Raw genomic sequence first — 13460 nt, forward strand, 5'->3', positions numbered from 1 at the left:
ATTAAAGATAAGAAGGCAGGAATTTAAAAGACCTCTTACTGGATAACCCTGCCTCTAAATTTAATTATGTCATCTCACATGAGGCAAACACTTCCGTTTTTTGGAAATGAGGTTTCCAGTATATTCTTTCCAGACATGGGTAGGGAGGAAGGGGGTCTCCCAGCTCATTCCCTCTGTTGGCCTCTTATCACTGCAGGTTCTCTGGAAGCTCACCCTTGTCACTCCCAGCCCTCAGGAGTTTAGGTCTAGCAAGGTTTAGGAGACACTGCCCGGGGGAAGGAAAATTGGCAGCAAAAAATGAAAAAAAAACCTGAGATTTTTGAGTTAGCAGTCGAAAGCAGAGGCCTCAAAAGGTATGATACCAGCATTTCCACGAAAGTAGTTGAAATAGAGAAGAAAAATAAACAGGTTTGGAACCTGAAAGAAGGCAGTTTCTACTTTCTGAGGGACACATTTTAGAAGCGTGTTACTGCAGTAATGCTAGAGAAAATGACAGGCCCTTGTCTGCTTCATCTGTTTGTTTGTCTGTTTTGTTTGGCTGTGCAGCCAAGTCTTAGTTCCCAGACCAGGGATTGAACCCAGGACCACAGCAGTGCAAGCCATTGTAACCACTGGACCGCTAGGGAGCTCCCAGCCCCTGGGTAATTGTTAGAGCAGACAGATGCGGGAGCACTGTGGGCAGCCAGCACCCTTTCTTTTACGGAGGGTCGGCGAGTGCCACTTCCCTGGAAAGATGCCGTGACAAGCAGGCAGGGAATGGGGGACACGGCCGAGGCTTCAGAATCCCAGACCCGGGTTCCCATCCTGCCCTGCTATTTCCAGTGGACAGCATGCTGGTTTAGGGAAGCCTGCAGACTCTTTGTCTGTGAAACAGAGTTCAGAATGGCCGCCACCCTGAGGGTGGTGCTAATGAGGTGGGAATGTAGGAGAAATCTTTGTACCTTCTGCTTAGTTTTGCTATCAAATATAAAGTTTATTAAAATTTTTTTAAGGCTCAGTTTTTAACATTGAGGGAGGCGTGGTCGTCATCTCACAAAATGATGTTGAGAATCAGAGAGGCTCTTTCTATGAGGCTTGTCTTGTAGTTGTACTTAGTAAATGTCAGCTAATACTGTAATATTCATTATTAGTGATGAGGCAATAGTATTTGAGAAGGTTTCTCAAAAGTTCTTTTTAAGCAAATATTATTGCCCTGTGAATCATAATAAATATTATAATCTGATACTTAAAAAAATTATATCTGGACAAGATAGGTGATTTATAAGATAAAGGAGTTATTTAAATAAGCATTTTTGGGGACTTCCCTTGCAGTCCAGTGGTTAAGAATCCACCTTCGAATGCAGGGGACACAAGTTTGATCCCTGATCAGGAAACCAAGATCCACATGCCATGGGGCAGTTAAGCCTGCATGCTCAACTACTGAACCTGGGCGCCGCAGTGGCAACGAAAGATCCCTCATGACGTGATGAAGACCCCACCTGCCTCCGCTAAGACCCGACAGAGCCAAATAAATAAATATTAAATAAACAAGCATTTTTCAATCACATCGTTAGTCAAAAAAAACCAAAGTCCTTTCTGTTTTCACAGCTTCATATTCTGAGGTCTGGCATCGCTTTCTTTGATTGCAGTCATTCAGAAGGTTACAGAAATCACTCAACATTATTTACAGAGGTTCCAAATAGTAAACTGGTTTCAAATGATGCTGCAGACAGAGAGGGCCCAAGAGACCATCTACCCTATCTGCCTTCATTTTAGCAACTCTCGTTCATTATCTACAAAGTGAGATGCCCAGTGTCCCGTCTCCCAGCCCTGCTCTTTCCAAATCTGGGTACCCACTGGCAGCTCACGCCTCTTATGTGTGTGATGTAACTGTCTATTTGTGAAATGGCTTTTATTGTCTATAACAGACAAACCATGACTGCAGGCCTTGTACTCGATGAATTTTTTTAATGGCTTTACTTAAATTTGCAGTACTGTCCACTTCTTATACTACAGGCTGGACACATTCAAAATTGTTGCCTGTGGATGAGAAATGGATATATATTCTCCAGATCCTAGCCTTCAAAATTATAGTGATCTGTGTAGTTTTGTTTTGTCCATTGAAGCCCATTTCAGAGTCCTTTTTAAAAAAAAAAAAATTGTTGAATAATGCATTTCTTTATTCAAGGTCAACACAAGATCAAGTTCATTCCAGAGATGGTCGGTCCCATATTGGAAATGACGCTGATTCCAGAGACAGAGCTTCGCAAAGCCACCATCCCCATCTTCTTTGACATGATGCAGTGTGAATTCCACTCCACCCGAAGCTTCCAGATGGTAAGGACGTGGGGGTGCAGTAAGTGGCCTGGACACAAGCCACTTTCTCAAGGTGCTCTGGTGTGTCCTCTTGAGGACTCATAGATAGTTCTGTAGTTACATGTGGCGAATATGGAAAACACTTCCCTACATCCTAAGAGAGAAGAGTCCTAGGTTTTCCTTGTGGAGGAAGCCTGTTGTTCTTAAGGAGGACTGCTCTCAGCTTTATGGAGCATTGCTCTTTGTTTTTAGCTTTCAGTTACTTTTTTCTGGATTTACTTACACATTAAAACTGGGTAAAATTCTTTCACTCTCCTTCAAAGGTGCAGTAGAAGGTTTGATCATACCTGACTGTTAATTTCTGACTGGCTGCTTCATGCTGAGTTACCTTATTTTTAAGTCTAAAGTCTTTGCCTTTCTTCTTCTAAGTGTGTGCCTTGATGTTTTTGCCTGTGCAGTGAGACAAATGAAATTCATGAAGGTATATGTAGGGGCTTTCCTGGTGGTCCAGACTTCCTGCCTCCACTGCAGCAGCTGCAGGCTCCATCCCTGTCAAACTCAGAGCCGCATGCCCAAGGCCATGAATTTTCGGTCAAGAATCCTTGACCATTTGTTCACTTATATTATCTTCTGTTTGTACCTTCACAGACAGGTGATAAGACACCCTGAAAGTAAAATCAGGGGGAAAAAAAACTAGTGGAAAAAAAAAAATCTCTTTGCTAAAGTAATCTGGTCTTGTGAATTGGGAAATGATCACTTTCCTTTTCCACTGGGACAGCTCAGATTTTCTAATGACCTATCTCAGCCTCCCTGCGGGGGACGGCGTGTGGTTGACCCCAGGCATGTCATCCTTCCCAAATCTGCTGCTTCCCCAGGGCCCTCGTTCCTGCCGGGCTCCTTGTCATCCGGTTCACGGGTCCCGTTCCACCGGCCCGGCCTTGGCTTGCTCTCTTGGCCTCGCTGGTGGGTTGCCGTGGTTTGTGCTTCTTCCTCTGTCTCAGCCGCAGGGTCCATCTGCTCCCTTCACCCCCCATTCCAGCCTCTCCTGGACCACAGCTTCTGTCTCTCCACTCGCCGTATCTTTTCAGACTCCTCTCTGTCCTTGGTTCAGCTCTCGTCGTCCAGCGGCCCCTCTCCTGAAGCACGGGGTGTGCCCTCTTTTCCTTGTCGGTGACGTTGGGGGATGTGTGTAGCTGACGTGCACACAGGGGCACGCCTTGACCCTGCTTCCCTGCTCCCCTCCCCGTCCCCATCCAGGGAGTTTCTAGGACAGGCCTGGCTGACTGCTGTCTAATCTGCCACCAATTCAATTATCTAACCTTATTAGTCCCATCAACAAGGCTTAAATTGGCTCTGCGTTCATAGCAGATGTGCAAACCAAATGGAGTGAGGGGAAGGCATGAAGGGTTTTCATTTTTACAAAACTTTACTGTTTTGAACATATGACAGAGCCTCTTTTTTGAGAGGTTGCTGTAGCTTTCAGGATGGGGCTGTTCAGACCCTGCTGTGAACTATGCCCCGTGAGCAGTTGTTTCACACTCTTACAGTTGCAATGGAGAAGTGACCTGCTGCATTCAGAAGACATACCTGCCGTTTCACTCAAGTTTAAGCTGCCTCACACCATCACTGGAATTTCAGAAGCGTGTCGTACACGTTGGTTTTTTAAGAAAGTTGCCCAGCGCTGTTGCTCCTAGGGGCTCCAGTGGCAGTGGAGGGTATTCCATTAGAATGTTCTGATACATACAATTCTCCAAGAGTCTCCTTCTTCCTTGTCTCCATTTCTGCAAGAAGGAGCATGAATCTTCTTTCAAAATAAGTGTCCCCTTTTCTGTGTCCTGGGTGTTGCTTATCCCCAATGTTCGTGCACTGGGGGGTCTGGCGTGGAATTGGGAAAGGATGGCATGAGGGTGGGATAGGGTGGCCTGGAGTTATGGCTTCACATGCGCTCCTGGTAGCCTGGGACCCTATTTCGATGGCTGCAGGCAATTCCTGACCTCGATACTATTGGCTCTGGGCAGGTCCTAACAGGTACACGTGATCTGATCCATCATGGAAGAGCTTGGCCAAGACAGGAGCATGTGAACTAGGAGGCTCACATATGTACCGAGTGGTCTTGCGTTCTAGAAACCCTTCCCACCTAGAAAATACTCTGCTTCATGTCGGCAGGCAGGCTTTCCTGATGGCTCAGGGGTAAGGAATCTGCCCGCAATGCAGGACATGCGGGAGACATGGGTTTGATCCCTGGGTCAGGAAGATCCCCTGGAGGAGGGCATGGCAACCGACTTCCCAGGTGGCGCTAGTGGTAAAGAACCCACCTGCCAATATAGGAGACATGAGAGACACAGGTTCAGTCCCTGGGCTAGGAAGATACCCTGAAGGAGGAAATGGCAGCCCACTCCAGTATTCATGCCTGGAGAATCCCATGGACAGAGGAGCTTGGCAGGCTGCAGTCTGTGGGGTTGCAAAGATGAACCTTAACTAACCTCTCCCCTATCTCGCTGAGAAAGTGGGAAAGTGAAAGTGTTAGTCGCTCAGTTGTGTCCAACCCTTTGGGACCCCATGGACTATAGCCCACCAGACTCCTCTGTCCATGGGATTCTCCAGGCAAAAATTCAGGAGTGGGTTGCCATTCCTTTCTCCAGGGGATCTTCCCAACCCAGGGACTGAACCCAGGTCTCTCACATTGCAGGCGGATTCTTTACTGTCTGAGCCACCAGACCCTGCCCCCCACATGAGTACATCCTGAGCCTCAGCCTCACTAGATTTTGATTCAGAAGAAAAGCATACCTTTTAAATTCTCCCTTGGCACCTTTTTTTTTTTTTTTGAAGAATTCCATTCCTTCTATCTTTGGAAAATACAGAACTAACAGCTAAGAATCGTAGCAAATGGCCATGTGGGCTCTCAACCTTTAATAAAAATGAGATGGAAAAGACTCCACAGAAAAATAGTGTTTTCAAAAAAAAAGAAAAATAGTGTTTTCGGTCACAGCTATTTTCTGTTCTCTTTCTGAGGGTCAGCAAAATGCTCCAAGACCTTCAGAACTTCCTATTTAGTTGTAAAAAATTATAACATGAGTAATCTTTGTGTCCTAAATGTTGCAAATTCCTGTTTGAATAATCTCTTCTTGCTGCCCAGGCTGGTTACCTTAAGCAAATAATTGAATAACCCAAGTGGGTGTTGGCAGCTTCTGCCTCTTGGTGGCAAAGCCAATGTAGTTTGCACTGTAATATGAATATGTTCGGTGGTGATTTTTTATTTCTTCTTCAGTTCATTGGGATTTTGTTGATTGCTTTGTTCTTGCTTTCATTTAAAAAATAATACTTGATTCTGTTGTTTTGGATGCTTAGAGGGGAAATATGGCCCCCAAATTAGGCTTTCATTTCACTGAACCCCAGACTCAAAAGTGGTCCAAGAGGTCATGGAAACTGATGCCCTGGACCCTGAGAGTTCTGACGACACTGAATCGTGTTAATATTATAAAAGCTGTCCAGCAAAGAGATGCCTGAGTGTGTGCATACTAAGTCGCTTTGGTCATATCTGACTCTTTGTGACCCCTGGACTGTAGCCCACCAGGCTTTTCTCTCCATTGGATTCCCCAGGTGAGAATACTGGCTGGTACTGCTGATAAGTCGCGTCAGTTGTGTCTGACCCTGTGCAACCCTATAGACGGCAGCCCACCAGGCTCCTCTGTCCCTGGGATTCTCCAGGCAAGAATACTGGAGGGGGTTACTATTTCCTACTCCAGGGGATCTTCCCGACCCAGGGATCGAACCCACATCTCTTACATCTCCTGCATTGGCAGGCAGGTTCTTTACCACTAGCACCACCTGGGAAGCCCAAAGATCTGCCTGCTGCTGCTGCTGCTAAGTCGCTTCAGTCGTGTCCGACTCTGTGTAACCCCATAGACAGCAGCCCACCAGGCTCCCCCGTCCCTGGGATTCTCCAGGCAAGTACACTGGAGTGGGTTGCCATTTCCTTCTCCAATGCATGAAAGTGGAAAGTGAAAAGTTAAAGTGGAGTCGCTCAGTTGTGTCCAACTCTTTGGGACCCCATGGACTGCAGCCCACCAGGCTCCTCCACCCATGGGATTTTCCAGGCAAGAGTACTGGAGTGGGGTGCCATTGCCTTCTCCGAAAGATCTGCCTAGACACCCATAATACCCTTTAACCCACAAGACTTAAGTGCAGGCTTGCTCCTGGGGTTCACTGTCAATGGAGACAGCCCCGAAGGCAGTCCCTGGTCTGTGCTGTGGAGCAGAGGGGCGCAGCTGCACCTGTCCGAGGTGTCGCCAGGTGTGGCCACACCGCAGATAGTCCCCTACAAGGCTGCTGCAGGTCTGAGGCTTGACTATAGATTCCTGGGTATTTCACAGAAGCTTCAAGGTCACTGAGCTGCCTGCTTGTTAAACCTAGAGGGATGTGGGGACTTTATTGACAGGACATGGGCTATGGAGTGCCAGAGACTAATTAAGTGTGTAATTAAGTTTACAGAGCGGTTAGGCCAGGGGAATGCAATAAACCTCAAAACAGTGGTGTGTCTGAACACGAGGATTGAAGGCTGAGTGACAGATTTGGGGAGCGTCAGTTACTTTTCAGGTGTCAACCTATAAGCACGGAGCCCCGAGGGTGTGGGAGACCAGGGCGCTCTCTGCTAAGCCTGTGCCTTCCTCCTGGCCGTGTGAGCCACAGACAGTTAACTGACTTTCACCCACCCTACCCCAGCCTTCTAGTGATGCTAAAGAGAAGGGTGTGGTTCTGCAATGCTGTTGGCTTAGACAGTTCCATCTGGGGGCACAGAACGAAAGAGAATCTAATTTCTGGAGCTCTCTAATGCCAGGGGATGGTCTAAAACCTTGGTCATACCTCCAGGATTGCTGGGGTCCAGTCCCCGCAGGATCCAGGGGAACCTGAAGGAAAAATGGCATCAGCGGATGATTTAGAGAGAGATAAGGAGAGAATATTGTAGATAAGAAAATGGAGGAGAGAAAGAGGCTGATATTCCTTGGTTTACATAGAAAGCCGATAAAACTTCGAGACAAGAAGTTCACCCTGTTCACAGAGGCCATAGGTGCCTTCTCGGTCTCCCGAGGGAGTGAAGACGCAGAACGTCTTCTCGTTCAGGTCTTAGAAACTTGGGCAGATAAGTGAACGCAGGGAGCCTCTATGCTCCAAGGGATCAGCCTGAAGAAAAAAGTAAGAGAGAAAAAAAGAAAAACACGGGGTGACGAAGCTTTTTCAAGCGAGGCCCAATAGCTTGATTTTTAAAAGGTACTTTTATACCTTATCTTATACATAGAGGGAGATAAAAGATGCAAAGTCATACAGAGTCAGCCCAAACATTACATCTGTTTTGTCTTTATCGAAACCAGGATTTTTCTGCAAACTTTTCCCATAAACAGTATTGTGTACATTATCCTCTGGCCTTGGAGGCCTGTGAACATTTTATGACCCTCTTTTGATAAAGGCTTCTCAACCAGAAAACTTATTTTCCCTTGAAATGTTTTTTTCTTATACTTCTAATCTATGTCAGCCTCAAAAAGTATTAAACAAGTTACATTTCTCAAGGAGCAAAGGTGCAGTGAGTTACAAGAAAGAACCAATCAGCTCAAAAGTCTGATGTGGTTAATTTCAAGGCTACACTTATTTTTTTCACTTTCCAACTATGTTAACTAATGCACTCCCAGGTGCACAGTGGATGAGATATGGGAACTTAGCAACAAGCATTGGCCCAATAATGAAATCCTACATTAGCACTACTCTAATAACTTTTAACTCTCTGAAAGGCTCTATGTTTTAGGCTTCCCATGCCTCTCACAGTTGGGAGGCTGTAAATAATCATGCGTAGCTGCAACAGTCTGGATATACCTGCCAAGCAAGCTAGAATGCTAACAGAGGGATTTTGATTGGAAATGATTCCTCTCATGTCCAGGAGACTTATTAGCTATAGCCCTAAGTTAATTTTCTCCAGAGAAATGTGGTCAGGAATAGCCCCCTGTTAATGTCAGAGGAGTTGGTGAAAGTCATGAAATAGTAATGCAGACAGATTCTGGTTTTGGTGTAGATGCTCGAGAAAGCATAGGGAGCCCGTTGAGTCCTGAAGCCTTGCTTAACAGTTCTCTTCCACATGACCTTGTCATGGGTGGGAGCTCCCGTGGTGGCTCCCGGCACAGGATCTTGTGAGATGCTTTGCTCTAAGAAACACAAATTAGAACAAAGTGCAGCCAGCCAGGCAGGCCCAGGAGATATTGTGGGTTTGGTTCCAGACCACCATGATGAAGGGAAATCTCAGCAAAGTGAATCGCATGAATTTTTTGGTTTCCTAGTTCATATAAAAGTTGTGTTTGCACTATACAGCAGTCTCTTAAATGTGCAGTGGCATTATATCTAAAAAAGCAATGATCATACCTTAATTAAAAACAATTTATTGCTAAAAAAGTAAAAAAATATTTTATTGCTAAAAATTGCTAACCATCATCTGAGCCTTCTGTGAGCCTTAAAAGCTGGTGGAGGGTTTGGAATATTGCAAGAATTACCAAAATGTGACACAGAGAAGTGAGCAAATGCTGTTCGATCCATGGCACGGAGAGACACGCTCAAGGCACAAATCTTCAGTCAGTGAAAATGCAGTATCTGCGAAGTGCAGTAAAGCAGCGTGCAGTGAGAGGCCGCTTGCCTGCACTCAGGTTTTCTTGAAGGGTCGAGGAACATTTTGCTAATGTGCTTTGCTTCCCGCAGTCCTAGAGCTCACCTTTCTCTCGGCTATTGACCCATGTGGTGAGTTACCGATTCCAACCTTCCATCCTGGTCCTGCTTCCTGCTTTGCTCTGACATAACCCCAGATCTCTTCTATAAATGTGTCCCTGGATACCTGGAGAATGCAAGCCTGGTTTTATACATTTATAAGTGCAGTATAACAAGAATGGTAAGTCTAACCCCAACAGCAATGATGCATTCCAAACCAAGGAGAACTGGCTTTTAGATTATCCTGTACTGAGACCTTTCATTCCATGATCTCTTAAGTTAGAGCCAATAACTCATGGTTCATGTTGGCACTGAGTGGTGAAAGCAATGGTTCTTTCTAAGTTAATTGAGTTGATGTCAATGTCATACATTACTCCTCCGAGCATAGCTCCCGTCAGCCTGCCCTGTGTTCAACTTAACAGCAACCTTCTGAAAAGCCTGTGTTTCTATGCGGCCTCTTATGTTTCATATTCTCGTAGGGCCACTGGTATCGGGTGCTTAGAGATGCTCTGTTCAATATTTTAAGTTGGACACCCTGTGGATATTTCTGTGGTGATATTAGTGTTTCAGAAAAGAGGGGATAATATAATGATTTTACTTATCACATGAGTGAGCCTCTGTTACCTTCTGAGCAACACAGTAAACCCTTGCTAATTTTATCCCAAGCATAGAGAATCCTGTTTCAAATTACCAGACAGAATGCCTTTACAAATAAGATAATAAACATGATCTTTAGAAAACCAGCCCTGCTCTTTCAGCAAACGTACTTTCTCCAGTTTATTTGGACAGGATCATTTAATCCTGATTGTGATAACAGTTCACAGCACAGGAGCAAACTAATGCTAGTACATTCGGTGAACATTGATGAAGGCCCTGGAATTTGAGGCTAAGCTGCAGATCTGTGGAATTGAATCCTCGCTGATAAACGGAACAGGGTCGCCAGGTGTTTGTGCAAATTACAGAGTTTAGACTTGAGGTTAGTGAAATTAGAATCAGCTGTGTTCTTCTGATTTACTTATCATTCATCCACTCTTTTTAGAAAACATTAAATTCATCAGTCAAAATTTGATAAGCAGCCTACTTAGGGAGCTGGCTTCCTTTATTGCCCTTGTTTTGTGACAGTGAGGTTTGTGGAGAAGCAGAGAAAACATGCCATTTCCAGAAAGTAGACTCTAAATTCAAATACCTTCTGATTAACTTAGTGATGAGCAATTTGAAATGCCGATATGTGTTTGCCTGTGTTAGGATGAGGTATGTTTTCCTTCACTCTCTAAGCCTTCTTTGTTGTATGCTCCTTAAACATGTATGGAATTGAATTGTGCGTTTTAATTAAATTTAGACTTATTTTACCTCACGATGGCTTCTTCTGAAGAATCAGCACTCATCACTTAATCGTTGGCATCCCCAACATGGTGCCATCATGGAAGATGGGGCTGCCTTGAAATGCCAACTTTGGTCCAGTAGTAAGACACTTCTCTTGTGCTAGTCTCCAGAAAGAACCACCTTTTGCAGAGTTTTTTTTTTTTTTCCTGTAAAGAGACGAGTAATAGTGGGTTAGTATCCAACGTTTGTTATTATATAGTGAAAGTCATTCTCCCGAGACCTCACGTGAACCAAAAAAATGCAGCTCATTCTTTCTCCTTCAGTAGAAAGAACCATCTTTTTTTCTCTGTTCCTAAAATCTCTGAACTTCTTAAGCCCAGCAGAATCAAAGAGAGTGTTTACTGGGGGGGAGGAGACAATGGAGCAGATCAAGAAGAGAATTGCAGGGATTTACTGAAGTCCCAGTTTTTGTGATGTTGCTAAGTCCTTGATGTCAAGCAAGAATCAGTACTTCTCTCCAATCCTGTTTTAAGCCTTTGTTTCATCCATAGCATGATAAGATTGTGACTTCAGGCAGCACGTTCGAGGTCGTGCTTTGAGGCGGCTCCTTGGGTCTCACCAGCCCCCTTGCCTCCTGCTTCACAGGAATATCCCTGCAGGTGTCACTGCAGCGGTGGGGCCCCAGGTCCGCAGTGCGGTGGACGGTGTTGGATGGACCAGTTGCAAGCACCGCAATGAGTGTGTTCACCACTTGGCTTGTGTGGCCAAGGTTGTATCTTAGCAACCTACTGGCCCACTCCTTGGGGGCCCTATTAAGTCCTCCTCAGCTCCAATTTAACACCAACTCTATGCAATCATTTATATGTGCACAGCATGTTCATCCCATTAGAGCATCCATGCCAGGTGCCATCCTAGGGGTTGGGAATACAGCAGAGACCAATAGAGAAGAAAAGTCTTCTCATGCAGCTTAAATTCTTATGGGAGCCCAATAACAGTGGGGGACTAGTTGCCTGGAGAAGCGATGTCTGAGTGTATATATTTTCAGGGGATTCCACTAGAGATGATCATACTAAGTGGAGTAAGTGAGAGAGAGAGAGGTAAATATCATAAGACATCACTGATATGTGGAAGCTAAAATATGACACGAATGAGCTTACCTCCAAAACAGAAACAGGCTCACAAACCAAGAGAACCGGCTTGTGGTTGCCAAGCGGGAGGGGGATGGGGAGAGAGGGATGGGAGTCTGGGGTTAGCAGATGCCAACTGGTATATGTAGAATGGATACACAGCAAGCATGGGGGACTGTGTTCCGTCTTCTCTGATAAACCATAGCGGAAGAGAAGGTGAAAAAGAAGATATACTTGTATAGCTGGGTCCCCTTGCACAGCAGAAATCCACACAGCATTGAAAAGCAGCTCTACTTCAACACAGCTTTGTAAAAAGAGGGTCCCAGAGAGCCTCACACGCATGCCCTGTCTGCTTGCTTTGTGAACCCTGAATCCAGCCCTTGTTTCCTTTGGGTTCAGTGTGGGTGCCTCATCTCTCAGGATCGAGAGCTCTCACAGCCTCTCATTCCTCCCTGTCCCACATCCATGAGTAACTGCAGGGACCCTCACCTGGCCGGAATCCCCACACGCAGGTGGCTCTGAATTGTGGCAGGGATGAGGACAGAGCCGCAAGGATTGAGTGGGGGGAGCACATCCATCATTAGTACAGGAGTTATTTCCAGCCTGATCAGCCACGGAGTCCGTGACCTCTGTGAAAACATTTTGGAGATTTCGCTCCTCCCCAGAATTTGCCCTGAAAGCAAGACACAGACAGACCATCCATCCTGAGGGTCCTTTCCCACCATAATATGTTGGGAGTCCAATCAGAAGCTTTGAGGGATTCAAAGAGAGGCCTGGGAGGGGCCTTCTTCAGCTGTCTGCTGGTCTGACTTAAAGGCATCGCGTCATCCAGGATGAGCTGTGTCACTGGGATCCATCCAGGCGTGGCAGGGAAGTGGCCCTTTGCCTGTTTTCAGATTGCAGAGAACTCTGCTGCCAACCGACACCGCGTCTGTTCTTTTCCAGGAACCGAGGAGCTATTTTAGTTGTTACTTGTTCATAGAGATGAAGTTTGGGACTTTTTTCTATGTTGCTCCTTGACTTTTTTTTCCCCTTTCGATTTCCTTGTCTTTCTCTTTCTGGCGCTTGCTACTGGGATCAGAAGATGCATTGAAGCTTGATCAACCAGGGAGGGAAATGAAAGATTTCCCCTGTGACAGGGGTTCATCAGAAACCCCCAGGGGTTCAAGAAGGGCACCTCTTAAACAGAATCAAGCTTCAAAGGTGCAGGGCAACTCTCCAATGACAATCTGTCGGTGATTTATGTATTATTGACGCTCAAGTCATGAAATGAAATAGCCACTGTGCTGATTATTTACGCTTCCTCTGTTTAATTATAGTTTGAAAATGAGATCATCACCAAGCTGGATCATGAAGTGGAAGGAGGCAGAGGCGATGAGCAGTACAAAGTGTTATTTGATAAAATGTAAGTGTTGATTAACAGTGGGATTTATGTCAGAATGGAGAGAGAGAGAGAGAGACTGTAATTAGACGACAATGAACTTTGTAGCCCAGAAATAATTAAAAAGTGTTAATGATGGAAAATATTTTAAACTGCACCTCAGTCCAGTTTCTTTTTCTGAGTGTGATTAGCAAGGTGTGTGTAACTATTTTTCAGACTCCTGGAGCACTGCAGGAAACACAAATACCTCGCCAAAACGGGAGAGACTTTCGTAAAGCTTGTCGTGCGCCTGATGGAGAGACTTCTGGACTACAGAACCATCATGCACGATGAGAACAAAGAAAACCGCATGAGCTGCACGGTCAATGTGCTGGTGAGTGAGAGCTTGCATATCCATCTGTCCAGGAAGCTGGGAGATGAACCAAGAATTTCAGAGCTTCGGGACAGCTGGCCACAGAGCTTTGCAGGGCAGTGTGTGGCTTCCTTTGCTCGTTTTCTCATCTGTTGCAGGGAAGGAGGAAGGGAGGACCGTTTGCAGATCTGCTCTTTAAGCATGTCTGCACAATAGGCATGTCTGTGCAACCTTCTTTGCT

General features: G+C 45.6%; 1 protein-coding gene across 2 annotated transcripts in view; it reads left to right on the forward strand.

Annotated features, from left to right (window-relative positions):
• The window catches only part of DOCK1 (dedicator of cytokinesis 1), a 564920-nt gene that overhangs the window by 475200 nt on the left and 76260 nt on the right, over positions 1–13460 (forward strand). For both annotated transcript variants that reach the window (XM_068961248.1, XM_068961249.1), the window contains exons 33-35: positions 2168–2316; positions 12806–12891; positions 13084–13240. In XM_068961248.1, coding sequence (XP_068817349.1) covers positions 2168–2316; positions 12806–12891; positions 13084–13240 — 392 coding nt within the window. The remainder of the gene's footprint in view (positions 1–2167; positions 2317–12805; positions 12892–13083; positions 13241–13460) is intronic.

This window comes from Capricornis sumatraensis, chromosome 23 (assembly GCF_032405125.1).
Source record: "Capricornis sumatraensis isolate serow.1 chromosome 23, serow.2, whole genome shotgun sequence".
NCBI classification, from domain to species: Eukaryota; Metazoa; Chordata; class Mammalia; order Artiodactyla; family Bovidae; genus Capricornis; species Capricornis sumatraensis.